Source organism: Melospiza georgiana, chromosome 24 (assembly GCF_028018845.1).
Source record: "Melospiza georgiana isolate bMelGeo1 chromosome 24, bMelGeo1.pri, whole genome shotgun sequence".
NCBI classification, from domain to species: Eukaryota; Metazoa; Chordata; class Aves; order Passeriformes; family Passerellidae; genus Melospiza; species Melospiza georgiana.
Genome location: NC_080453.1, coordinates 9441391 through 9464954, shown reverse-complemented (window position 1 = coordinate 9464954; position 23564 = coordinate 9441391). Strand labels below are relative to the sequence as shown.

The following is a 23564-nucleotide window of genomic DNA, read 5'->3' as shown; positions in this document are numbered from 1 at the left end:
GGCACCCACCCCAAGCGGGGGCTTCCATTTCCCTCCTCGTCCCCCTGCTCGGCGCCTTTCCCACCCCATCCCATCGCTCCACCACCCCTCGGCTCATTAAAGTCTTCGGGGTGATTTCACCAACCCCGGGCAAAACCAACGTGGAAAAAATTGCTGGGAGGAAGGAACCGAAGGCGGAGAGTGATAAATATTGAAAGGGTGGGATTTCGATGTAGGCTGCAACAGCTGTGCCGGTTACAGTGTCACACTATCTCTCCACAGGTTTACTGACCCATTTCCATTCACACGGCTGCCAGTATCTTAGCAACTGCAACAGTCCCCCAAGAACAGGCATATTGCCTGCTATTAGTGACTGCTGCAACTGTGTCAAGGTTAGCTCTCTCCCTCCAAGCCCTGCCGGGTTTGTTTTTTGCCCAGAGCCAGCGCAGTCTGTTCGGTGGCATGTCCCCCGGCAGCCATCCTGGGTGCTGGGTGCTCATCTCTGCATGGAGAACGCCAGCGGGGCTGCCGGGCTGCTGGGATGGCTGGGATGGGGGTTTAGGGCATGGGGTGCTTCAGGCTGTGGGTTTGGGCGGTGGGATGGAGCAGGATGTGGGGTGGGTGCCCTGGGAGGTGCTGCAGGGTATTGGTGATGGGGTGGGGTGCAAAGTGTGTCCCCAAAAATAGGACTGTTGCCATCTAGTTGGGTGTCACTGTCACCCCTGTGCAGCTCTGAGCCCTGAGAGCCTGGAGAGGGCTGGGGGCTGTGCTCATCCCACTTGGGTGCTGGGTGTTCATCTTTCCATGAGAAATGCCAGCAGGGCCTGAGTGGTTGGCAGGATGGTGATGGATAGGATGTGGGGCTGTGTGGTGGGATGGTGCAGGATGCAGGATTAGGTGGTGGGGTGGTCCAGGATGTGAGATTAGGTGGTGAGATGAAGGAGGATGCAGGATTCAGTGGTGGGATGGTGCAGGATGCACGGCTGAGTGGTGGGATGAAGGAGGATGCAGGATTTGGTGGTGGGATGGTGCAGGACGCAGGATGAGGTGATGGGATGGTGCAGGATGCAGGATTTGATGGTGGGATGAAGGAGGATGCAGGATTAGGTGGTGGGATGGTGCAGGATGCAGGATGAGGTGGTGGGATGGTGCAGGATGCAGGATTTGATGGTGGGATGAAGGAGGATGCAGGATTAGGTGGTGAGATGAAGGAGGATGCAGGATTTGGTGGTGGGATGGTGCAGGATGCAGGATTAGGTGGTGGGATGAAGGAGGATGCAGGATTTGGTGGTGGGATGGTGCAGGATGCAGGAGGAGGTGGTGGGATGCAGGGCTGAGTGGTGCAGTGGGTGGGATGCACCTTGGCTGGCAGGATGGATGGGGATGCACTGCTGGATGGTGGGATGGAGCGGGAGGTGGGGCTGGGAGATGCTGCAGGGTGCTCAGGAGGTGTGGGGTGTTAATGTGACCCCAAAAGGAGTGTTGTCGTCCAGCTGGGTGCCACCATCATCCCAGCCTCAGCGAATCGCCTGGGCTGGGCCTGCACTGATCCCAGTCGGGTGTCACAGCTGGACTGGCCTCACCCTGTGCCCTCGGGGGCTCAGCTCTCTCTGGGCATGGCAGGGCATGGATGGCACGTGTCCCTGGGTCCATGTGGTACCAGGGGCGTGGAGGACAGGGCACGTCTGTCCAGGCACCTCCACACACCAGGGACAGCAGTGCCACGCGGGTGACACCCACTGTCACCATCTCTGTCCCCACAGCACCTGGCCCTGAGGCGAGGAGAAGTGAGAGAAGGGACCTGTGCTCCCTCAGCGTCCCCAAAAACTGCGATGTTGGGGTGACTGAACACACAGCAGGGAGCAGGCGAGCAGCTGCTGCATCCCCAAAACACCCGCGCAGGGAGGGAAACTGAGGCATGGGGCCCCTTGCCCGGCAGGCAGAGCCCCCCTCAGGCAGCTCCTGGGGCTGAGGGGCAGTGGGCTGGGCTGGGGTGGGCTGGGTGCATCCTGACGGCCCCAGAGGAGCAGCGGGTTGGGCTGGGGTGGCTGCTGGAGTGGGTTCTGTGTCCTGAGTGCCCCAGAGGAGCAGCAGGGTGGGCTGGGGTGGCTGCTGGGGTGGGTTCTGTGTCCTGAGTGCCCCAGAGGAGCAGCAAGGTGGATGCTGGGGAGGGCTGGGTGCGTCCTGTGCCCCAGAGGAGCTGGGGTGGCTGCTGGAGTGGGTTTTGTGTTCCAGGTGCCCCAGAGGGGCATCAGGGTGGCTGCTGGGGAGGGCTGGGTGAATCCTGATGGCCCCAGAGTGGCAGCAGGGTGGGCTGGGGTGGCTGCTGGGGTGGGTTCTGTGTCCTGACGGCCCCAGAGTGGCATCAGGGTGGGCTGGGGTGGTGCTGGGGTGGGTTCTGTGTCCTGAGTGCCCCAGAGTGGCATCAGGGTGGGCTGGGGTGGTGCTGGGGTGGATTTTGTGTCCTGAGTGCCCCAGAGTGGCAGCAGGGCGGGCTGGGGTGGTGCTGGGGTGTGTCCTGAGTGCCCCATCCCAGCCACGGCCCCGGCAGCGCTGCAGACAGCAGGCTCCACACCGGCACGGCCGCGGGGATGGCTGCGAGGGAAGCCACAAAAATGATTTAAGGGGCTGGCGGGATTGATTTATTAAGAACAATTAAAAGCGCTAAATACGCTTAGCTCAGCCAGACACCGAGCAGGGAGCCTGGGGGGAGAGACCTGTCTGCGGATCCGGAGGGCGCGGCTGGCAGCAGAGGCTGTGGCAGTGCTGGGGACAGAGCCACAGGGGCTGGGCTGGGCCGGGGCAGGAGAGGGAGCTGCTGGAAGGGCACTGCAATGGGGTGCAGCACCCTGGCGCTGGATTTGGGCCCAGGGATGAGTTTGCATCCAGGGATAAATTACCACTCGGGGATGGATTTTCACCCAGGTGTGCCTTTGCGCCCTGTAGTGGGATGAATTTTCAGCCAGGGATGTGTTTGCACCCAGGGATGAATAGTTGAACCCAGGGATGGGTTTGTATCTAGGGCTGGGTTTGTATCTGGAGGTGGATTTGTATCCAGGGGAGGGGCTCACCCAGCCATGGGTTCGCACCCTGCAGTGGGATGAATTTGCATCCAGGGGAGTGTTTGCACTGCAGCTGGGAGGGATGGAAGGAATGCCAGGGACCAGGAGGCCCCCAGGCAGGGCTGCACTGAGGAGCTGTTGGGAGGCAGTGCCAGCTGCAGGATGCCCTGCAGGAGCAGTGAGCCGTGCTGGGCAGGGTGCTGCTGTGCCAGTCTCACAGTGCTACCCTGGCAGCCTTGTCAAAAGGGCTCCCCACCAATGGGCACCCACGGGGCTGACACGAGTGTGGGTCCAAGGAGCTCACAAAGCAGAAATCCCAGAGCGTTGTGACATCTGCAGACCTGCGTCCCTCACAGGAAACCCCAGCCGAAAGTCCTTGGAGGCTGGGAGAGTCCTTGGCCGTGTCCAGACCTGCCCAGCGCGGCTCCTCCCCGGCACCAGGGCGGCTCTGGGGGAGCTGGGCTCCCTCCTGGGGTCCCGGTGCTGGTCCTGGGTGCAGGATGGGCTTCAGCCCGCACTTCTGCGTCCCTGCGTGCTGCTGCCTCTTGGGCAGAGGGCTGTGCCTGCATTTTTCCAGTCCCAGGGCTGCCTGCAGTGGGAGCACTGGTTTTGTACACATTTTCTACTGGAGGATCCATCCCCTTCACTGAGCTCACTAGGCTGGCTGTACTTTGGAATGGGCTCCCTGGGATGCTAAGCCGTGCTACCTTCCTCCCCTTCACCCCCCCAGGGCTGTCAGGGAGCTGGGGTTCAGGTTTTTAGGGTTGCGTTCAGATCCCCCACACGGAGCCCCCACAGCCTCCTTCAGCCGCCTCACCTTGGGGCTGGATGTGCCCGGTCCCCTTCACCGTGTGGGTCCCTGAGCCCGCTGGGCACATCCTGCCCACCCAGCCCCACAGGAGCGGAGGGGCCCCTGCCCTGGCCCCTGTCCGGAGCCCCGGGAGCAGGAGGCGCTGGGGAAGGTGCGGGACGGGAGCAGAAGCTGCGCGGAACGCGGGCAGGGCCGAGCGGGACCGGAGGCGTTCTGCTGACCCCGGCCCGGCCCCGGGCTCCCCCCGCCGCCCCCGCCGCTCCCGGCAGCGCTTCCAGGGCTACCTGGGGCTGCCTGGGGTGGAAAAGCCATTGCTGCCTCTGGCCCGGTGCGTGCGCCTGTGCCAGCCCCGGCCGAGCCCCCCGGGGCAGGGTGGGCACTCGTGCCTTGTGCCCGAGCTCACCGCGGGCTCCCGGGGCCCTTTCCCGTGGCGATGGAGCCGGCGTGGGGTGTGCAGTGTGCTGTGAGGCGGGAGGGGGCCACGGTGGGTCCCCGGCACCCTCTGCACGCCCTGAGCTCGCTGGGCGTGCCCGGGGGGACATGGCTGGGAACAGAGATGGACGGAGGTGAGCAGGGACGGAGGTAGGGGAGGTGACCAGGGATGGCAGTGCCCGGGGATGGAGGTGACCAGGGGTGGCAGTGCCCGGGGATGGAGGTGACCAGGGGTGGCAGTGCCCGGGGATGGAGGTGACCCTGCTCAGTGGCCCTGGCACAGCCTCTGTGCTCCTGCTCGCCCAAGGGCGGCACAGCCACAGCCGTGGGGACAAAGGCAGAACCCATGGCACAAGGGGGCTGCCCACGGCCCCCAGCGGGGACACGCTGCTGTCCCAGCAGGACGCTGGGGCCGGGTGTGTGCAGTGACCGTCCCAGGGCCGTGCGAGGGGGCGGTGGCAGGGCTGGGGCGGCCCCAGGACCCTCGGCCGTGGGTGCCCGGGTGCCCCTGGCCCCGCCAGCGCTCCCGCCGCCGGCTGCCCAAGGGTTAACGAGAGTTTGCTGCTCCTGCAGACAATTAGTGACATCTTTGCTGACAACGCCACACTGAGCCTCTGCCGCCTCCCCGGCAGCACCCGCCCGGCCGCCCCCGCGGCCCCTCTCTGCCGCCTGCCCTCGGCACCGCGGTCCGGCCGGCACCGCACCCGGTACCGCACCCGGTACCGCACCCCGCACCCGGCACCGCGCCCCGACACCTCGCCCGGCGGCGCTCGGCAGCCGCGGCAGCATTGCAATCCCAAGCGGAGCAGCCGGCTCCCCTCGCTGCCCTCTGACCCGCTGTTGCTGTGGAAACTGCATCCCACGTAGGATTATGGAGCCGGAATCTGCAGGCTCCAAACCCCTCCAAATCCAGACGGTCACCGGGGTCCCCCCGCCCGCGGCGCCTGCGGGGAGCCCACGGGGTGCCTGATGTCCCCCTGGGGTGGCATCTGCTCCTGGAGGAGGTGGCAGCAGCGCTCCTGCGTCCCCTGGTTTGCACCCACTGCTTGGTGACATGCTGGAGACGTCACGGTGTCACCACGAGGCCACCAGTGACCCCTGGCCCATCTGCTCCCTTGTGCCATGGCCCCAGTATCCTCTCCCTGTGTGCCATCCCTGCGCCTCAGGGGGACAGGCTGGTGGGCGAGCGGGACCCTCACCCAGGGAATGTGGCTCCACGCCAAGGACCCATCCCCAGCGCCTCTGGGGCAGCAGCAGGAGCTGGACGCCCACCAGAGACCCCCACACCCGCAGGGACCGGTCCCCAGCGGGGAAGGGGGGCACAGGGGAGAGCAGAGCCCGTTTGGGGAGCTCTGTGGGCTGCGCTTGTGTCTCAGCATCTCTCCTGCCACCCGAGGAGGTAGGAGCTGAATTAATCGCGATCAATTAGTGCTGCTTGCAGTCCCCGGCTCCCTCCCTGCACCAGCTTTGTGCACCCAGCGAGGGGGGCCCTGGTGTCCCCCCGTGTGCCATCGGGGACTGCAGCCCCTCCGGACCTCCAGATGGGGACACGGGACAAGCAGGGTGTCCCCCAGCCCGTGTGGCCACGAGAAACGTTCCTGCTGTCGGATTTGGTGGCGGGGATGAGGAGGGGGCTGCAGGAGCCCCTCGAGGGCCCCGTGCCAGGCTGGAGCAGGGCGCTGGGGTGTCCGGAGCGGGTGTCCGGATCCTGCAGGATACTGCAGCAAATGCCCTGCAATCTGCAGCCGGATGAATCCCACCTTCCTTCCCCCGCAACGTGCTGCCCTGGGCTACAGCTAATCTATTGTGCGCTGGGCTGCAGCCAGCACAAGCTGCAATACAGTAAATCCTTCTGCAGTATCCTGCAAGGGGACCGAGCCCAGCCGCAGCCGCCCGCCGCCGCCAGACAAAGAGGGGGCCCCCGTGGGGATGGGGTGCAGGGGACAGGGCACCCGGGGGTGGCGGGACCCCGGCGTCGTGCCGGCCGGCATGGGAGAACGAAGCCCTTGAGCAGGGTGGGAAGTTCTCCAGGGAGTTCTGGGTGGTGCTGTGCATTCTCCTGGCCCCCCAAATCTGCGGGTAGGGAGATGCTCAGTCCCCTGGGGTTGGGTTTTCCCTGACTGTTGTCACCACCGTGTTCCCCTTCAGGGTCCCGATGCGATGCAGGGCTTTCCGTGCCCGCCCTTTCCATGTGCGTGGTGCATCCTTCCCTGTGCCTCAGTTTCCCCACCACTCAGGGCCACCGAGCCCCTCAGCCCCCTCCCTCAAGCAGAATCCATCACATGCGAGTCCCACTGCCCTTTTCCGGGGGATTTTGCGTGGATACTGTCATTATGGTTATTATTACTATTATTATTATTATTGGGATGTTGGTGGGGCTCTGCGGCTCTGCCGGACCCGTCTTTGGCGAGAGAGGCATCCTTCAAAGGGAAGGCGCTCCGTCACCGCCCCACAGCAGCTGCGTTCTCCTCAATTAGAAGAGGTAATGAAGCAATTTATGGGCATCTACAAAGTGATGTGTGAGTGACAGGCTGTGTACGATCCGCGCCGGGGCTCTGCCGGCAAGTTGTGTTCTTCCAATTTTAATGGAGAGCTCCCCGGCGAGGGGGGAGAGCAAACATTGGTGTGTCTGTGGGTGTGTGTGCTCGGGGGGCTGGCTCGGGGGTGCCGGTGTGGGTGGGTGGGTGCAGAGAGACCCGGGTGCTCCAATCCCCCTCCCTGGGGAGCCTGAGCTGTGCTGTAACCGGAGATGGAGGCAGCTGGGTGGGAGCCCAGCCCGGAGCGGGGGCACCACAGGACCTCTCGAACAGTTGGCTGCAGCTCCCCGTTCCCATCAGCGCCCTGCTCCTGCCTCAGTTTCCCTGTCGCTATCCATGTCCCCGCTGCATGGCACTGGCAGGCCCCTTCTTCACACCCCCAGATTTTGGGGCACCACCGTGGTCTCTCAAGGGGGGAGGGTGAATTTTGTTTAGGGGTCAAACCCGAGAGGCTTCCCCTGCCTGCACCAGGGTGTGGGATGGGGGTGTGCAGTGCTGTCCTGGTGTTCTGGGTGCCTGGGGGTCCCTGCAGCTCGTGTGTGCTGCCATGGGGTGTTGTACCTCCAAACAGGTGTGATCCTGTGCACAGAAGTGGGTGCTGCACCTCCAGGGGCTGCCACACCTGTCTGTGTACCTGTAACACAGGTGTGCACCGATAGTGCGTCACCAGAGCCAGTGCATGTTCTGGACCTGTCTGTGTGTACCTGTACATACTTGGCACACGTGTGACCCACCTGTGTGCCCGTTGGTTCCTCATGTGTTCCTGTACCTGTGTGTGCCCACAGCGCTGTGGGTGTGTGTGGTGCACCTGTGCGAGGCCTGTCTGCACACGCGTGTGCAAATCCTCCCCTGTGTGTGTACCTGTGCACACACCTGCATGTGCTCAACCATCTTGTGTGCATTCAGGCCTGTTAGTGGGTGCCACCCCCTCCATGCCCGCATATTGTGGGGTGCCAGGCCGCCGGTGTGATGGGGCAGGGGCTGCCCCCGCCTGCCCACAGCCCTGCCCCATCCCGCCGGGGCTGGCATCGTCCCCAGCGGCTCCCACACCCCGGCTCGGCCCCAGCCGGCCGCATCTCCCAGGAAACAGGATCCACAGCCAGGAGTTTCCGCTCAACTCGTGTGTGCCTCCCACAAAAAAAAAAAAAAAAAAAAAAAAAAAAAAAAAAGAAAAAAAGAAAAAACCCACCCTGACACCAGCCCGGCCGTTAATCCTGCCCGGCTCATTCTGCTTTTCTTGTCTAGCCAGTTTCTAAAATTGGCCCAGGGAGGCAACTGGCTGCTCTCCCCCCACCCAGACCCCCCCTCGGTCCCCACCTGGTGCCCCCGGCGCGGTGTCAGCACCTGGAGCGGTCACCCCATGGACGGCCGGCGGGATGGGGCTGGGCCGGGCGGCTCCGGTGCCCGCCGTGGGCTGTGCGTGGGCACCGGCGGGCCCCGGTGGGCACTGCCAGCATCCTCCCGTCCCGGCGGGCGCCCCTGCGCTGCCCGGGCAGCCCCCAGCCCCAGCCGGGGAGCGGGGCTGTGCCGAGCGAGCTTTCGGCACGGGCACGCGTCCATCTGGCGCCTCGCAAATGTTACTGGCCTCGCAGGATCCCGGCTCGCTCGGCGTTAACCCGCGGCGCCCCGGCGGGCAGCGGGGAGCGGGGGGCATCGCGGCGGGCCCCCGGGGCTGCGGCGGGGCGAGGGGGGCTCTGAGCCGCCGGGGGGCCGGGGCCGGGCCGGGGGCGGCCGGCGGAGCCCCCTCCGCGGCCCGGGTGTTACCCGGCCCGGCGCTGGGCAGGGACGCGGCGGGGCCGTGACTCACGCTGTGGCTATAACGGGGAGCAGGGCACGGGGGCCGTGGCCATCTGCGCGGCCTCGGGGCTGCCAGCGCGCCGCGGGGCCCTGGGGTGCGCCCCCCGCCCGGGCACAGCCCCCGGGGCACGGCCCGGCCCGAGCGCCCGGTGCCCGAGCCCGGTGCCCGAGGGAGCGGCGCCGGGGTGCCCCGAACCCTCCCGCGTGCACGGAGAGGGCAGAGCGGGGGCCCGGGGCCGCTCGGCTCCCGCGCCGGCTCCACGGGGCGGGGGAACAAAGCTGGCACCGAGGGAAGAGCTAAATTTAGCCCGCTCCCTGCTAGCTCTGAACTGCGGCGCTGGGCTCCAGCCGGCCGAGGTGCCACCATCGCTGCCGTCCGTCTGTCCGCCGCTCCCGAGCCCCCCCGGCCGGGCAGGGCGCTCAGACCCCTCCGCCGCCAAGGGAGCTGGGCGGGGGCACGGGGGTCCCCGGAGCGCCCCCAGCACCCGGGGACAGCGGGCACCCACCTTTGGGGGGTGGTACGGGGGTCCTTGCACCAGGGAAGGGGCTCCTGACTGATGGGATGGATGATTGCCGGCAGAGATGGTCCCTGGAGGGGGTTGGTTGTTGTGGGGAGATGGGCATTACAGGGACATGGTCTTTGAGGGGTTACAGTCATTGCAGGGGAAATGGTCATTAGGGGGAGATGGTCCTTGCAGGGGACACAGCTTCTCGTGGGGGAGATGGTCGCTGTAGGGGAGGCGGTCATGGCAGGAGAGACGGTCCTTGTGGGGAAGATGGTGCTTGAAGGCCACGTGGTTCCTGCAGGGGAGAGTCCTTGCAGGGCAGATGGCTCATGGGGAAATGGCCATTGCAGGAGAAATGGCCCTTGCAGGGAGATGGTTTCTCCTGAGGGAGATGGTCCTTGCAGGGAGATGGTTTCTCCTGAGGCTGAAGGTCCTTGCAGGGAGATGGTTTCTCCTGAAGGAGATGGTCCTTGCAGGGAGATGGTTTCTCCTGAGGCTGAAGGTCCTTGCAGGGAGATGGTTTCTCCTGAGGCTGAAGGTCCTTGCAGGGGAGATGGTTTCTTGCAGCAGCAGGAACAGGAGCCTGGCCAGGCCTGCCCGCCTCAAGGGCACCGTGCCACATTCTGAGGGTGGAGCCCATCCAGGGTGCCACAGCCCCAGGAGCCCCAGGCCTGGGGATGCCACCAGCATCTCCCCTGCTCCAGGAGACCCCAGTGGCACATCCAGAGCCAGGCTCGGGGCCGTGTCCCTGACTCAGCACCGTCCCCAGCAGCATGGGGGTGTCCCTGGGGTCCCTGTAGCCAGGACCACGGGGATTGCAGGGAAATGAACCCCCCAGCCACCTTCCTGCAGCTCTGGGTTATGAGGAGGTGTCAAGACCTTTGGCACCCGTTGTTCATAGCCCAGTGGTCCCAGACCCTCCTCCCAGGGCCAGGGCGGGTGTCTGAGCCTGCCCTGGGGGTGATGTGAGAGGGCAGAACCCAGGGATGTTTGCCCCCCATGCCAGCCAATCCCCTCTGGCACCGGGGTCCCTGCAGCATCCCCGTGGTGCGTTGGAGGCACAGGGCCCCTCAGCAGCTCCCTGCTTGGGGGGCACCCCAGAAAAGCCTCTCCAGCCCCACAAAGGGAAGTGGCGGCCAAGCAGCTCGTCTGGACCCGTTACCTAAGATGAAACCCAGGCGCCATCTGCTCCATCTCCTAATTAAGAGCATGGCAGAGGAGTCAGGGCAGCGGGAGGACGTGGTGATGGCAGGGGGGCTGTGACAGCGGGGCTCCAGCCGTGGGGTGACAGCTGAAGGGAGGGTCAGGGCTGCCTGCAGGCGCCGTGTGCCCCAGCACCCATCTGTGCCCACCCTCCCGAGCCCCCAGTCCTGCCCCGCTCCCAGCCCAGGGTGGGTGGCGGGTCCCCAGGGTGGGTGGGGGCTCTGGGAGCTGCCGGAGGTACCGGAGAGGACCCCGAGCACCCCTGGCACCGATGGGTGCCCCACTTGAGAGGAGGGCAGGGACGAGGGAGGGGAGGGAGCAGGGCCCGCGTGCTCTGGGGTCCGCGATGCTGAATTAGGGGGGATGCGGAGCTCGGCGTGCGGGGGGGGAAGCCGAGGGACCCCCCGCGTGGCGCGGGGAGGAGGTGGCCGTGGGGCTGGCGGGGAACACGGAAACCCTCGGCGAGCCCTGCCAGGAAGCTGTCACTGGAGGGGATTTTCCATTGGTGTCAGCAGCGCAGGACGGGCCCGGGGAGCTGCTGGGGCGGGGGCTGGGGGGCCGGGGAGGGGCCCAGGGGATGCGAGGGACGGGGCGCGGGTGGGACGGGCTCCCCAGTGCCCCGGGGCGGGGGGGTTGGTGCGCGGGGGAGCCGCACCCCCGTGGTGCCCCCAGATGGGGAGGAAAGCCACCCTGGTGTGCGAGTGTGACCGTGGTGTGTGAGTGTGCAAGGGACGGGCACCGCCACGGCGTCCCCGCGTTCACACGAGTGGGACAGCCCCGTGCCGCTCTGGGGGCAGGCAGGGTACCCCTGCCGGGAATGCCAGCTGTGCCCACGGACACGGGTGACAGCGGGACCGGACACGGCCCCACGCCCCTGTAGGGGTACTTGGGGCCCCCCCAAAGCGTGGCGGCGCCCGGGGAGCCCCGAGGCTCGGGGGCGGCGGGGAGGACGCCCCGTCCCCAGCGCTGCGGCCGCGGGCACGGCGCCCGGGGGGCGGGAGGCGGCGGGCCGGCGTGTCCCCATCTGTGTGGCGGCTGTGTCCCTGCCGCCTGCCTGGCTCCCGGTGGCATCTCCGGCCCCACCCTGACGTCTGGGTGGCCTCGGAGCCGGGCACCAAACCACGTCCGTGTCCTGCGGGGCCGTCCCTCCATCCCCCCGCCGCCGCGCCGGTGCCAAGGCGGCCCCTCCGTGCCCGCCCTGTGCCAGCGCTGCGGGCCGGGGCCGGGTGCCAGCGGCCTCGGGGAGCTCAGGGGGGCTCGGGGCGCCCGCAGCCCCCTGCACGCTCTGCTGCCACCCCACGGCACCTTCCCAGCAAGGGGGAGCCCGGCCTGGGTGGGGCGGGGGCGGTGGGAGGACATCCTGCCGGCTCGGAGCAGCCTGCTCTGGTGGAAGGTGTCCCTGCCCTGGCAGGCGGCTGGAAGGAGATGAGCTTTAAGGTCCCTTCCAACCCAAACCATTCCATGATTCTGATTCCTCTCGCCGCCAACCTCCGTCAAGCCTGAAACCGTTAAACTAATTAAAGCTTTGCAGCAGCAGGATTAAGCCCGGGCAGGGGAGGTGGGAGCCCAGGTAGTCGATTAGTTCACCAGGCGAGGATATTGGATTTCTGCGAGGCGAGTCAGCAGTCTTCGGGGGCTGTTATCTTTGCAGGGCTGCGGGGTCAGGAGGTGGGAAGCGGAGGTGACTGCAATCTCGCCCGCGCTTCATCCCCCCGCTCCTCATCCTCACCCCCCCGGCCCCGCCGCAGCGCCCGGTCTGGCCGGCTCCCCCCGCCCGCGGCGCCCATCTCTATCTGCCCTTCTCCCTCCGTCCCTCCTCGCTTGTGTGGTCTCGGATGGTGTTTTGTAACCAGGGAGGAGAAAAAAAAATTAAAAGAAATTAAAAAAAAAAAAAGGGGAAAATAAAAAAATAAGGAAAAAGGCCCTACCCCTGGCGAGGAAGCCAGGAATGGCGAGGTCCGGAGAGCCTAATGGGAAACATGTGGCGGCTGCCTGGGGCTGAGCGGGGAGGTGAAAGTGAGCGCGGCGGCGCAGCGAGCATCCCGGTGCGCCCCCCCGAGCGCCGCGGAGCCCCCTCCCACGCCGCGCCCCGCGCTGGGCCGCTGGGTGGGGGCTCGGGGGGTGCAGGTGGTCCCCGCTTTGCGCGGGGCGAGGGCGGGGTCCCGGCGCACGGAGCGACCCCCGCGTGTCGCGGGACACGTGTGGCCCCGGTGGGACCGGAGCCGGACCGGACACCGGGGCTGTGGGGTCAGGGCATCCCCTGACACCGGGGATGAACGTGGGCAGCGGGGGCCGTGCCGAGCGGGGCGATGCCGTGTCCAGGGACCCCCACACCCGGGGGGACCCTCGGGCGTCCCGCAGCGTTTGCCCAAGCAGCCGCAGCTCCGTGCGGACACAGCGGGGGACGGCGGCGAAGAGCCGGGGGGGGGGGGGCATCGCGACACCCCCGACACCCCCGACACCCCAACCTCCCCTGGAGCCGCGCTGCCTGTGCAGCGGGGACCAGCTCCCGGTGCTGCTCTGGAAAACCTCCCGTTTGTTTCCTTCCTGCTGCCTCCCCTCCGACAGCTCCCTGGGCACACCAGCAGCCTCAGCAGAGACGAGACCGGTCTTTCTAGCACATATTTTCCTGCTCCACATAGCCCTTGGTGTAACTTTACACCGAGGTGCCCGCAGCTCCGCGGTGCCAGCGCTGCGCCCAAAGGCTGGCGGGGAGACGGGGAAAGGGGGGGATGCGGATGGACTGACAGGTTTGAATTCTCTTTCCCTGCCTTGTTGATAAGTTGTCACGCTAATCCAGACACCGGGAAGAGCCTGGATCACGCCGAGCGGCTGCGTGTGTGTGTCTGCGGGTGTGTGCTGGGGGAGGGAGCCAACCGGCAGGGATTCACACGCGGCGCTGGCGAGGGAGAACAGGCGGACGTGCTGGCACGGGGGGCTTGCGAGGGGCTCGGGGGCTCCACCGTGCCCCCCTGTGCCGCACGGGCAGCGGCTGGAGGTGCCTCTGCAGGAGAGCGGGGGGCCAGAGCGTTCTGCACACGCCTGTGCAATGTGCACATCCATGGCGATGAGCACACGTGTGCCCACAGCCTGGTGGGAGATGCTGTGGGTATCTCATAGGGGCAGCCCCCTGTTCGAGGCAGGGACACGGTGGGGAGGAAAGGGTTGTCCTGCCCCAAAACGCCACCCTGGGCATCCCGTGACGGGGCCAAGGGCACAATCCCGTGGGTGTCCCCGTGGGCCGTGGCCTCGAGGGGAGGCGTCAACGGGCGGCGCACGGTGTGCCCAGCCCCTGGGCACCGCCCAGGGCAGCCGGGGCGAGGGGCGCTCCCGGGGGAGGGGGCGGCTGGGCTGATGTGCGGGGTCTCTCTCGCGCAGATGGGAGCTCGGTCGCCTGCCAGCCCCTCGCACTGGAGAACGGTGCCAGCCCGCCAGCCGAGTGGTTCCCGTGTGCCCAGGGCTCCGGCCCCCGCCAGCCCGGCAGCGACGGCGACAGCAGGAGCTTCCGAGTGAACCTGCACTGCAAACACCCCCGGAACAGGTACCTGGGGGCTCACCCCAAACATGGGGTGCGGCACCAGGGGGGTTGGTGGCACATCTTGCTGCCCATGTTCTGTCCATCCCTACCTGGGTGAGCGGGGATCCCCGGCTCTGCACAGCCTCCCGGCTTGGGATTTTTGGGTGAACGGAGGGGCTGCAGGCCCTGTGCAGTGAGCACGTGGTGGTGCCCGGCACCCACCCGTGAGTGCCCGAGCCACCCCGGCACAGCCCTCGCTGTACCCCCTTCCCAAGAGGGGAAACTGAGGCAGGCGCCACGAGGGGCGTCCCGGCGAGGGGAGGGCGGCCCCGGGCAGTGTCCCCGCGGGCGGGGGCTGCAGCTGCGCTCGGGGCGGGCGGGAGCCGGGGGGATGCGGGGTGGGAGGTGCTGAGCGAGCCTCGGGCGAAGCCCCCCCGCGTGTCGGGAGCGCGGCTCGCCGGGGACACCTAGTGGCAGCGCCACCGAAGGACCCCCGCCCCACGGAGGGGCTGCTGGGCACGGGAGGGGGGCGCAAAGCCGGCGCCCCTGTCCCCCAGAGGAGAGGCGGCCTCCCCTGTTTGCCCGTGCCCCGATGATGGGCCGCGGCAGCTCGGGGGATCAGCCCCTGGTTCGGCCCGTGCGGGCACTGGCACAGGGGTGGGGGGCACTTAAGTGAGCCCCCCTTGTGTGGGGCTGACCCTGCACACCCCTTCCTTTGCAGAGAGCTCAAGTGCAATAGCAGGAGCAGCAGCAAAGCCGAGGGTAAGTTCCAGCCCCAGCCCTCCCCTCAGCCACCCAAACTCTGCCCCTGGGGTGGGAAAAGCCAGACCCTCACCCCTCTTCACGTGGGAGCGGGAGTGTGCCGGAGTTCCTGCTGTGGGGAGGACATCCAGCCCCCTGCTCCTGAGCTGGGGAAGGCACCAGGTCCCCCAGGGCCTCGTTTGCCCAGCTGTGAGCAGGGCTGTCACATTCCCGCGGTGCCAGTCGGGTCATGGCTGCTGACAGGGCGGAGGGAGCTGGGGGATGGCTGTGGGCACCTCATCCCTGGGAGCAGGGGGCTGGGGTGAGGCTCTGCTGGCTGTGCTCGGCTTGCAGTGCCTGCGGAGCCTCACTGTGCCCCTCTCTGCCGCCCGTAGGTCCTGGTGTCACCTTCCCTGACCCCCATGTCAGCAACTGCTCGGCCAAGCGGCACGCGGGGGAGGAGGAGGTCAGGATGCGCGTGAAGCCCCCGGGCCCAGTGGTAACGACCAGCGTTGTGCGTGGCTCGCCCGACTACGTCCGAGAGCCCAAGTTCTACCCGCCGGGACACCCGGTGCAGCGGCCGCCCGCCTGCCCGGCCGAGAAGGCGCTGTCCTGCAGCGTGCTCAGCTTCCCTGAGGGCTCGTGCCCCGCGCTCGGCCGGGAGCACCAGCCAGGCTCGCTGCTGCACGGCGACCCGGCCGACCGCTGCCAGAGCGTCCACGGGGGCACCAAGGCGGCCGAGGAGCTGCTGGGCTGCGCCGGGGAGCCCCGGATCCTGGGGGGCAGCACAGAGGAGGCCTCTGCCCGCGACCGGGCGCCCAAAACCTTCCCCAACGCGACGCTGGCCTCGGGCCGCTGCAACGTAGACGGCATCCTCGCCTTGCTCCGCAGCAAGTGCGGCAACGGGCACATCAACCTCCACCCTGTGGTGCAGCTCATCGACATCATGAAGGACCTCAACCGCCTCTCCGAGGACCTCAAGAACAGCGGGGTGCACCTGGACTGTGGCAGCCTCCGTGGCGGCGGCGGGGCCCACGAGGACAGCCGCCTCCTGCCCGCTGACCGGGACCTGCAGTACAGCTTCTTCTCCTCGCCCTCCCTGGCCAACAGCATCCGCAGCCCCGAGGAGCGGGGGGTGCTCCTCAAATCCGACCCGTCCCGGCACCCCCGGCCCCCGGCCCGTGACGGAGAGCCCGAGGGAGGCGGGGGGAGCACCCCGCAGCCCCCAGGACACGCTGTGGGTGTGGGGGACGTCTCCAAAGCCCCGGCGGACGAAGCTGGCTGCTCCCAGCCCGATGCCAGCGATTACTCGGAACTGGCCGAGGCGGACATCCTGAACGAGCTGGCCTCCCTGGCTTGCCCGGGGACACAGCTGCTGGAGTCGCAGGCGATGGAGCCGCAGCCCCAGTTGCTGCCAGCCCAAGAGCTGGACTCCCAATCCCGGCTGTTGGATTCCCAGTCCCTGGAGTCACAGCCCCAGCTGCTTGATTCACAGAGCCTGGAGCCGCTGCCAGAGTCGCTGGAGCTGCAAAACCTGGAGCCGTTGGGGCTGCAGTCGCTGGAGCCGCTGTCCGAGTCGCTGGAGCTGCAGTCGCTGGAGCCTCTGTCCGAGTCGCTGGAGCTGCAGTCACTGGAGCCACTGGCAGAGCCTCTGGGGCTGCAGACCCTGGAGCCGCTGCCCGGAGCGCTGGAGCCCCCGCTGCTGCCCACTGAGCCCTCGCTGCTGGAGCCGCAGCCACTGGGCACCGTCTCGGAGCTGCTGGAGGCGCAGCCGGGTGCCGGGGACCCTCTGCGGCCCCACGGGCTGCAGCCCCGGCTCGGGGGGTGTCCCCTGAGCACCATGGTGAAGAGGGGTCCCTGCGGGGGCCGGGGGGCCGGGCGGTGCGGCGAGGACCACCGCAAGTACGCCCTGCGCCGGACTGATAAGCCAAAGATGCTGTGCCGCCGGAGGAGGGCGGGCCGAGGGCGCCGGGTGGACATCACCCCCGAGAGCCACGTGCTGTCCCCCCTCACCCTGCCCGCCGAGCTGCCCCCCGGGCCCGAGGAGCCTGAGCCTGACACGCCGGTGCTGAGCCCCCCGCCGCCACCGCCTCCCACCACGCTGGACCCCAACGAGATGCCCAAAGCCCCCGCGGCAGGGAAGAAGAGCAAGTGCCGGGGGGTGAGGAAGATGGTGGTGAAGATGGCCAAGATCCCCGTGTCCCTGGGGAGGAGGAACAAGACCACCTACAAGGTGTCATCGCTCAGCAGCAACCTGAACCTGGAGGGGAAGGAGCTGGCAGCCAGCAGCTCCATGGAGCCCACGCCGCTGCTCAAGATGAAGAACAATGGGCGCAACGTGGTCGTGGTGTTCCCCCCTGGCGAGATGCCCATTATCCTGAAGCGCAAGCGGGGCCGGCCTCCCAAAAACCTGCTGCTGGGCCAAGCCAAGCCCAAGGAGCCCACCCCAGAAGTGAAGAAGAGGAGGAGGAGGAAGCAGAAGCTGGCCTCACCCCAGCCCTCCTACATCGCGGACACCAATGACAGCAAGGCCGACTACTCGGATGTGTTGGCCAAGCTGGCCTTCCTGAACCGACAGAGCCAGTGCTCGGGGCGCTGCTCGCCGCCCCGCTGCTGGACCCCCAGCGAGCCCGAGTCCATCCACCAGGCCCCCGACACCCAGAGCATCTCCCACTTCCTGCACCGCGTCCAGGGCTTCCGCCGGCGCGGCGGCAAGGCCGGGGGCTTCGGTGGGCGCGGGGGCGGCCACGCCGCCCGCGCCGCACGCTGCTCCTTCAGCGACTTCTTTGAGGGCATCGGGAAGAAGAAGAAAGCGCCCACGGCCCTCCACGCTGACCCCGTGCACCCCCGCAAGCGCGGCCGGCTGGAGCCCGACCCTGTGGGCAAGCCCAAGCGGAAGCGACGGGCGCGCAAGAACGGGGCCCTGTTCCCCGAGCCCAACTCCGGGCAGAGCTTCGGGGACGGCCCGGCCGCAGAGTGGGGCGGGGGCGAGAAGGGCAGCCCCTGGGCCCCCCACCACGGCCACCCCGGCGGCCAGCCTGGGCGCAACGGTGGCTACCAAGGGGCCGAGGCGAGGCCCTTCCACGCTGCGGGGCTGGAGTCGGGCTCCTCCGGCCGCGCTGGTTTCTATGCTGGCAGCGCACCGTCCTCGCAGACAGAGGCCGGCCCGGAGCGGCACAGCCTCTTCACCGGCTACTTCCGCTCCTTGCTGGACTCCGATGACTCCTCCGACCTGCTGGACTTCGCCCTCTCCGCGTCCCGCTCCGAGTCCCGCAAATCGGCGGCCGCCTACTCGGCGCCCCCGGCCGCACTGCCCGGCCAGCGGGGCATGGCTGCCTACGCTGCCCGCGGCGGCAAAGTGCCGGCGGCCAGCCCCGGCGCCGAGGCCTTCCACGCGGCCTTGCAGGGCCGGCCAGCGTTCCCGCCCGGCCGCGCCTCCAGCGCCTACGGGGTCACCCAAGGCTCCTCCGAGTGCCGGGGCACCGAGTCCTTCCCCAAACTGGCTCCGCCGTCGGCCGTGTCCCGGTCGCCCACGGCTCACCCGGCAGCCAGTGGCACCCCCGGCTACTCCCCGTATGGCAGCTACGGCAGCGCCGGGCAGAGCGTGGCACCCGCCAGCGTGTTCCCGCCAGGAAAGCAGTACCCATCAGCACAGGACTGCCCCAACAGCAAGGACTGCAGCTTCGCCTACGGCAGCGGCAGCAGCCTCCCGTCCTCGCCCAGCAGTGCCCACAGTGCCGGCTACGCGCCACCGACAGCTGGTCCCAGTTTGCCGCTGGGAAAAGCCGCCTTCTTCAACAGTGCCGAGCAGGGGGGGCAGTTCTCCAGCGCCGCGCACACGCCCCTGCGCTGCGACAGCCGCGCCAGCACCGTCTCGCCCGGCGGCTACATGGTGCCCAAGGGGTCAGCGTCCTTCCAGGCCTCCCCTGAAAACTGCCGGCAGTTCCCCAGCTCCGCGCCGTGGGCCTTCCGGCAGGGCTACGGAGGGCTGGACTGGAGCTCAGAAGCCTTCAGCCAGCTCTACAACCCGGGCTTCGAGTGCCACCTCAATGAACCCAACGTCATCCTGGACATCTCCAACTACACCCCGCAGAAAGCCAAGCAGCAGACGGTCTCCGAGACCTTCTCCGAGTCCTCCTCTGACAGCACCCAGTTCAACCAGCCGGCTGGTTACCGGCGCGCCAACAGCGAGGCGTCCTCCAGCGAGGGTCAGTCCAGCCTCTCCAGCCTGGAGAAGCTGATGATGGACTGGAACGAGGCATCGTCCGCCCCTGGCTACAACTGGAACCAGAGCGTCCTCTTCCAGAGCAACTCCAAGCCCGGTCGAGGCCGACGGAAGAAGGTGGACATGTTCGATACCTCCCACCTGAGTTTCTCCTCCTCTTCCTCTTCTTCCTCCGTGTACCCCTCCAAGAGGAACACGGGACCCCGGCAGCCCCGGGGCTCCCGAGGGGCTTGTGCCTCCAAGAAGGAGAGGGGGACGGGCAAAGCCAAGTTCCCCACCAAGTCGCAGGCGGTGAACCCCCTGTTCCAGGACAGCACGGACCTGGGCTTGGACTACTACAGCGGGGACAGCAGCATGTCCCCCCTGCCCTCGCAGTCCCGGGGCTTCGGGGTGGGGGAGCGGGACCCCTGCGACTACAGCGGCCCCTACTCCATGAACCCCTCCACCCCCTCGGATGGGACCTTTGTGCAGGGGTTCCAGAGCGACTCCCCCGGGCTGGGGCAGCCGGATTTGGAGAGCAAGCACTTCCCTGCCCTCCCGCACCAGCTGGCGGCCCCCGGCCAGCAGACTGTGTTCGAGGCCGGTTTGCAGAAAGCCTTCTCGCCCAACTGCTCCCCGACCCTGGCCTTCAAGGAGGACCTGCGGGCAGGCAGCATGCGGAAGCTGCCCGCCTGCGACTCGCTCAAACACAGCATGCAGGGGGGGGCCCTGCCCCACGCCCCGCACCTGGCCTGCCGCGACCTCCCCATGCCTCAAGCGCACTATGACTCCCCCAGCTGCAAAAACCCCCCGTACTGGTATTCCCCCAACGCCAGCACCCGCAGCCCTTCCTACGACGGCAAGGCGGGGGCTGGCATGCTGGTGGACTTCATGGGCAGGACGGACCCCCCGTGTCTGAACCCCCACTTGGGCAGCCCAAGCAGCACCCACCCCTCCAAGGGCGAGAAGGAGCCCTTGGAGATGTCCCGGGCCCACCACCGGGGACCCTACGCTTGTCCCTTGATCAATGACTTGAACATCTCCCCCGTACCGAGAGACTCAATGTTGCAGCTGCAGGACAACTACAGGTACCCCAGTTTTGCACCCCAAGGGCACCCCGTCATGGCCCCCAGCCAGAAGAGCGGGTTTTTGGGACCCATGGTAGAGCAACAGCACCCTGAGGACACTTTTACGGTCACCTCATTGTAGTGTCTGCTGACGTGCCAACGGGACAACGAGGTTTTGTTACAGGGTAGGTGGGGGAGAACCTGGGAGCGAGGGTGGCAGGAGGGGACACAGGGGACCCTCAGGGCCCTTCTCATCGTGTCCCCCTCTCTCTCCATGTTGTGTTTCTCTTTCAGAGGTAATTTAGCCAGCACTTTTTTCTGGAACACTTTTCAAGTTCTGTATTTAACTGGGATTGGAACCGTTTGTTTGTTTTCTTAAAAAAAAAGAAAAAAGAAAAAAAAGAAAGAAAAAAGGAGAAAAAAAGGAAAAAAAAGGAGAAAAAAAAAAAGATAAAAAAGATAAAAAATAAGTGAAACAAAAGGAAAAAATTAATAATAATGGATGAAGAGAGAAACCCCCCGTTTTTCCCCCTCCGCACTCAAACCCGCTCCGCCTGCCAAGCTCCGGCTCTGCTTCCCGGACTGCCGCCCCCCCCGCCCCGCAGCAGGACAATCGGACGGACGGACGGACGGACGGACAGAGCGCAGGCCCGGCGCAGGGGCGCGGGCAGGGAGGGCAGGGGGGCTCTGGGGGTCAGCGCTGGGTGCCCCCTGCCCGCAGCCCGGCCGGGGCCCCTCGGCCGCCCCGGGGAGGCTGTTTGGGGATTCTTTTCTGTTCTGGTCCCTCCCCGCCCGCTGTCGCCTGGGGCTGCTCCCGCCGGACGGACAGCGATGGGTGCTGCTGAAGCGCTGACCCCTCCAGCTTGGCAGCGTCACCAGCGGGGCTCGGAGACGCCACCGTCACCAGGTGAGTGCCATGCCACCTGTGCCAGCTGTGCCCCCCAGCCCGGCTGTGCCAGCTGTGCCCGCCAGCCAGGCTGTGCTGGGTGCTCCGTGCCCTGGTGGGCTCCCTGACCCACCTGCACACACCCTCAGGGTGCCCCTGGCCCTGCTGGGCTGTGAGCCCTTGGGTGTTGTCCCACCAAGCACCAAGCCGGGGACCCTGGGGCTGGCTGGGGCCCGGGCTGGGGGGCGCAGGGTGTGCCAGGTGAGGGGGTGTGGGTGCCCCAGACCCCTGTTCGGGTGCCACATGGGGCCAGCAGGACCCGAGAACCCTGGGTACGTGGGTGCCCGACAAGAATGAGCAGGAATCCGGAGTGCAGGGCTGGATGGGAAGGACACAGATCTCCTGAGACATAGGTGCCACATTGGGGTGAATGGGACCCCCAGATCCCCTGGGACATGGGTGCCACATTGGGGTGAACGGGACCCCAGATCCCCTGGGACATGGGTGCCACACTGGGGTGAACGGGACCCCCAGATCCCCTGGGATATGGGTGCCACATTGGGGTGAATGGGACCCCAGATCCCTGAGTGTTGGGGTGCCAGGTGGGGATGAGCAGGACCCCAGATCCCCTGGGTGTTGAGGTGCCAGGTTGGGGTGAACGGGACCCCAGATCCCCTGGGTGTTGAGGTGCCAGGCTGGGGTGAACGGGACCCCAGATCCCCTGGGTGTTGAGGTGCCAGGCTGGGGTGAATGGGACCCCAGATCCCCGAGTGCTGGGGTGCCAGATGGGGATGAGCAGGACCCCAGATCCCCTGGGTGTTGAGGTGCCAGGTTGGGGTGAACGGGACCCCAGATCCCCTGGGTGTTGAGGTGCCAGGCTGGGGTGAACGGGACCCCAGATCCCCTGGGTGTTGAGGTGCCAGGCTGGGGTGAATGGGACCCCCAGATCCCCGAGTGCTGGGGTGCCAGATGAAGGAGGTAGGCATGTCCCCAGTCCCCGGGCGTGTGGGCGATGCCAGATTTGGGGTACAGCACCCTGTCCCCCGGGTTTGGGGGTGCCAGGTGAAGGACATGGGCAGGACCCCGTCCCCTGGCTATGGGGGTGCTGGGGGGCCGGGGGCGGGCAGGCAGCCCAGGGCGGGACCCTCACCCCTCTCTCCCTCTGCCCCCAGCCCCGGCACCCCCAGCGCTGCGCCCCCCGCCCGTCGCGGCCGCCGGAGCGGAGCAGAGCAGAGGAGATGGAGAGGAGACGGAGAGGAGGGGGCGCCTCCGGAGGGGACCCCGCCCGCCGCCCCCGCTTCGCCCCCGGCCCCGCCTCGGCCGTGGCGCCGGCGCCGCGTTCTCTCTCTCCTCCCGGCCAGAAGCAGCAGAGGGACTCTTTAAGTTTTATTTTTTATTTGATTAATTTTCATTTTCTGCACAAAACCAGCAATTGTAAATACTTTTGAAGAAAAGAAGTTAAAAAAAAAAATGTTTAAGGATAAAAAAAAAAAAAATTTAAAAAGCTGAAAAATCACAAAAAAAAAAAAAAGAGAGAGTGAGAATCATGCACCGGAGGGAGAATCCAAAAATGATGGAGAACTGGTCTAAAGCATCCAAGAGGTTAATATGCAGCAGAAAAGAGCAAAACCCCCCAGTATGCACTGAGAAAAAATTTATTTACAGATCGAGCAACAAAAAAAAAAAAAAGAAAAAAAAGAAAAAAGTGACAATAACCTATTTATTGTATATAATGTTTTATTATAAATCGTGTCTTGTATATTGCATTCTGTACATCTGCTGTGGTTTTGTGGTGTGCAACTTCCGCATGGGTTCCTTGGGTTTCCGTTGCCTTTTTTTTAATGATTCAATGATGATTTGAGTTTTATTTTTATTATTATTCTGAAGAACGAAGGCGGGTTTTTGATTTTTTTTTTTTTGTGTTGGGTTTTTTGGTTGGATTTTTTTTTTTTTTTGGCAGTACACACCCAAAGATCCAAATTTGTATAAAAACAAAAAGGAGTTTAAAAAAAAAAAAAAAAAAAACAAAAAAGAAGAAAAAAAACTTAAAAAAAAAAAAAAGGAAAAAAAAATAAGGACTAAATCAATCACAGACCCTCTTGGTGGGGAGGGGGAATGGGGGGCTGGGGTAAAGGGGGTCCCTTTCCCGGGGTCCCCGGGGCGGTGGCGGCTGCGAGCTCAGGGTGTGGGTGCGTGTGTGGGTGCCAGGTGGGCTTTGGGGTCCTCTCCTCCCTCAAATTCCCTGTGTGTCCCCCCCCCCTCCTCGAGAGTTTGGCAATCTCTGTGCAGCTTTGTGGGTTGTGCAAAAAAAGAGAAAACACACACACACACACACACACACACACAAAGAGAAGAAAACCACCCTGAAATGGATAAAAAAGGCAAAATTCACAAAAAAGGAAAGAAAAATAAAAGGGAGAACTACCCAAATTTGGTCGAAATACCCCCTCCTTCCCCCGCCCCCCCAGCTGCCCTGTGCAGTGCTTGTGCTGCCCTGGCCAGAGGGGCCCCCGTGAGCCCCCGGCCCCCGCTTTGCCCCTCAAACGGTCTTTTTGTGTTATTTAGGAAGGAATTTTTAATAGGCACTTTTTTATATTAAAAAGAAACCTATATATTGAGCGATGCCCGCTGCTTTCTTGCTTCTCTTCTTTGGGGGAGCACGGCCTGGCCGTGCCGGGGGCGGGTGTTGGAGGGAGCCTGACCCTCCCTGGATTTTGGGGGCAGAATTGCACCAAGAAAGCTGAATTTTGGTACAACAGGGACGCGGTGCCACCCGAGGGCGCAGGGGACAGTGCCAGGGCCCGGTGGCACTGTGGGGACAT

General features: G+C 65.7%; 1 protein-coding gene across 4 annotated transcripts in view; it reads left to right on the top strand.

Annotated features, from left to right (window-relative positions):
* AHDC1 (AT-hook DNA binding motif containing 1) overlaps window positions 1-22653 on the top strand; it is a 51388-nt gene extending 28735 nt beyond the window's left edge. For all 4 annotated transcript variants that reach the window (XM_058040120.1, XM_058040121.1, XM_058040119.1 and 1 more), the window contains 5 exons: window positions 13706-13868; window positions 14566-14606; window positions 14981-20041; window positions 20151-20763; window positions 21915-22653. In XM_058040120.1, the coding sequence (XP_057896103.1) occupies window positions 15058-19998 (4941 nt within the window). In that variant the 5' untranslated portion in view covers window positions 13706-13868; window positions 14566-14606; window positions 14981-15057 and the 3' untranslated portion in view covers window positions 19999-20041; window positions 20151-20763; window positions 21915-22653. The remainder of the gene's footprint in view (window positions 1-13705; window positions 13869-14565; window positions 14607-14980; window positions 20042-20150; window positions 20764-21914) is intronic.
* Window positions 22654-23564: the final 911 nt, after the last annotated feature.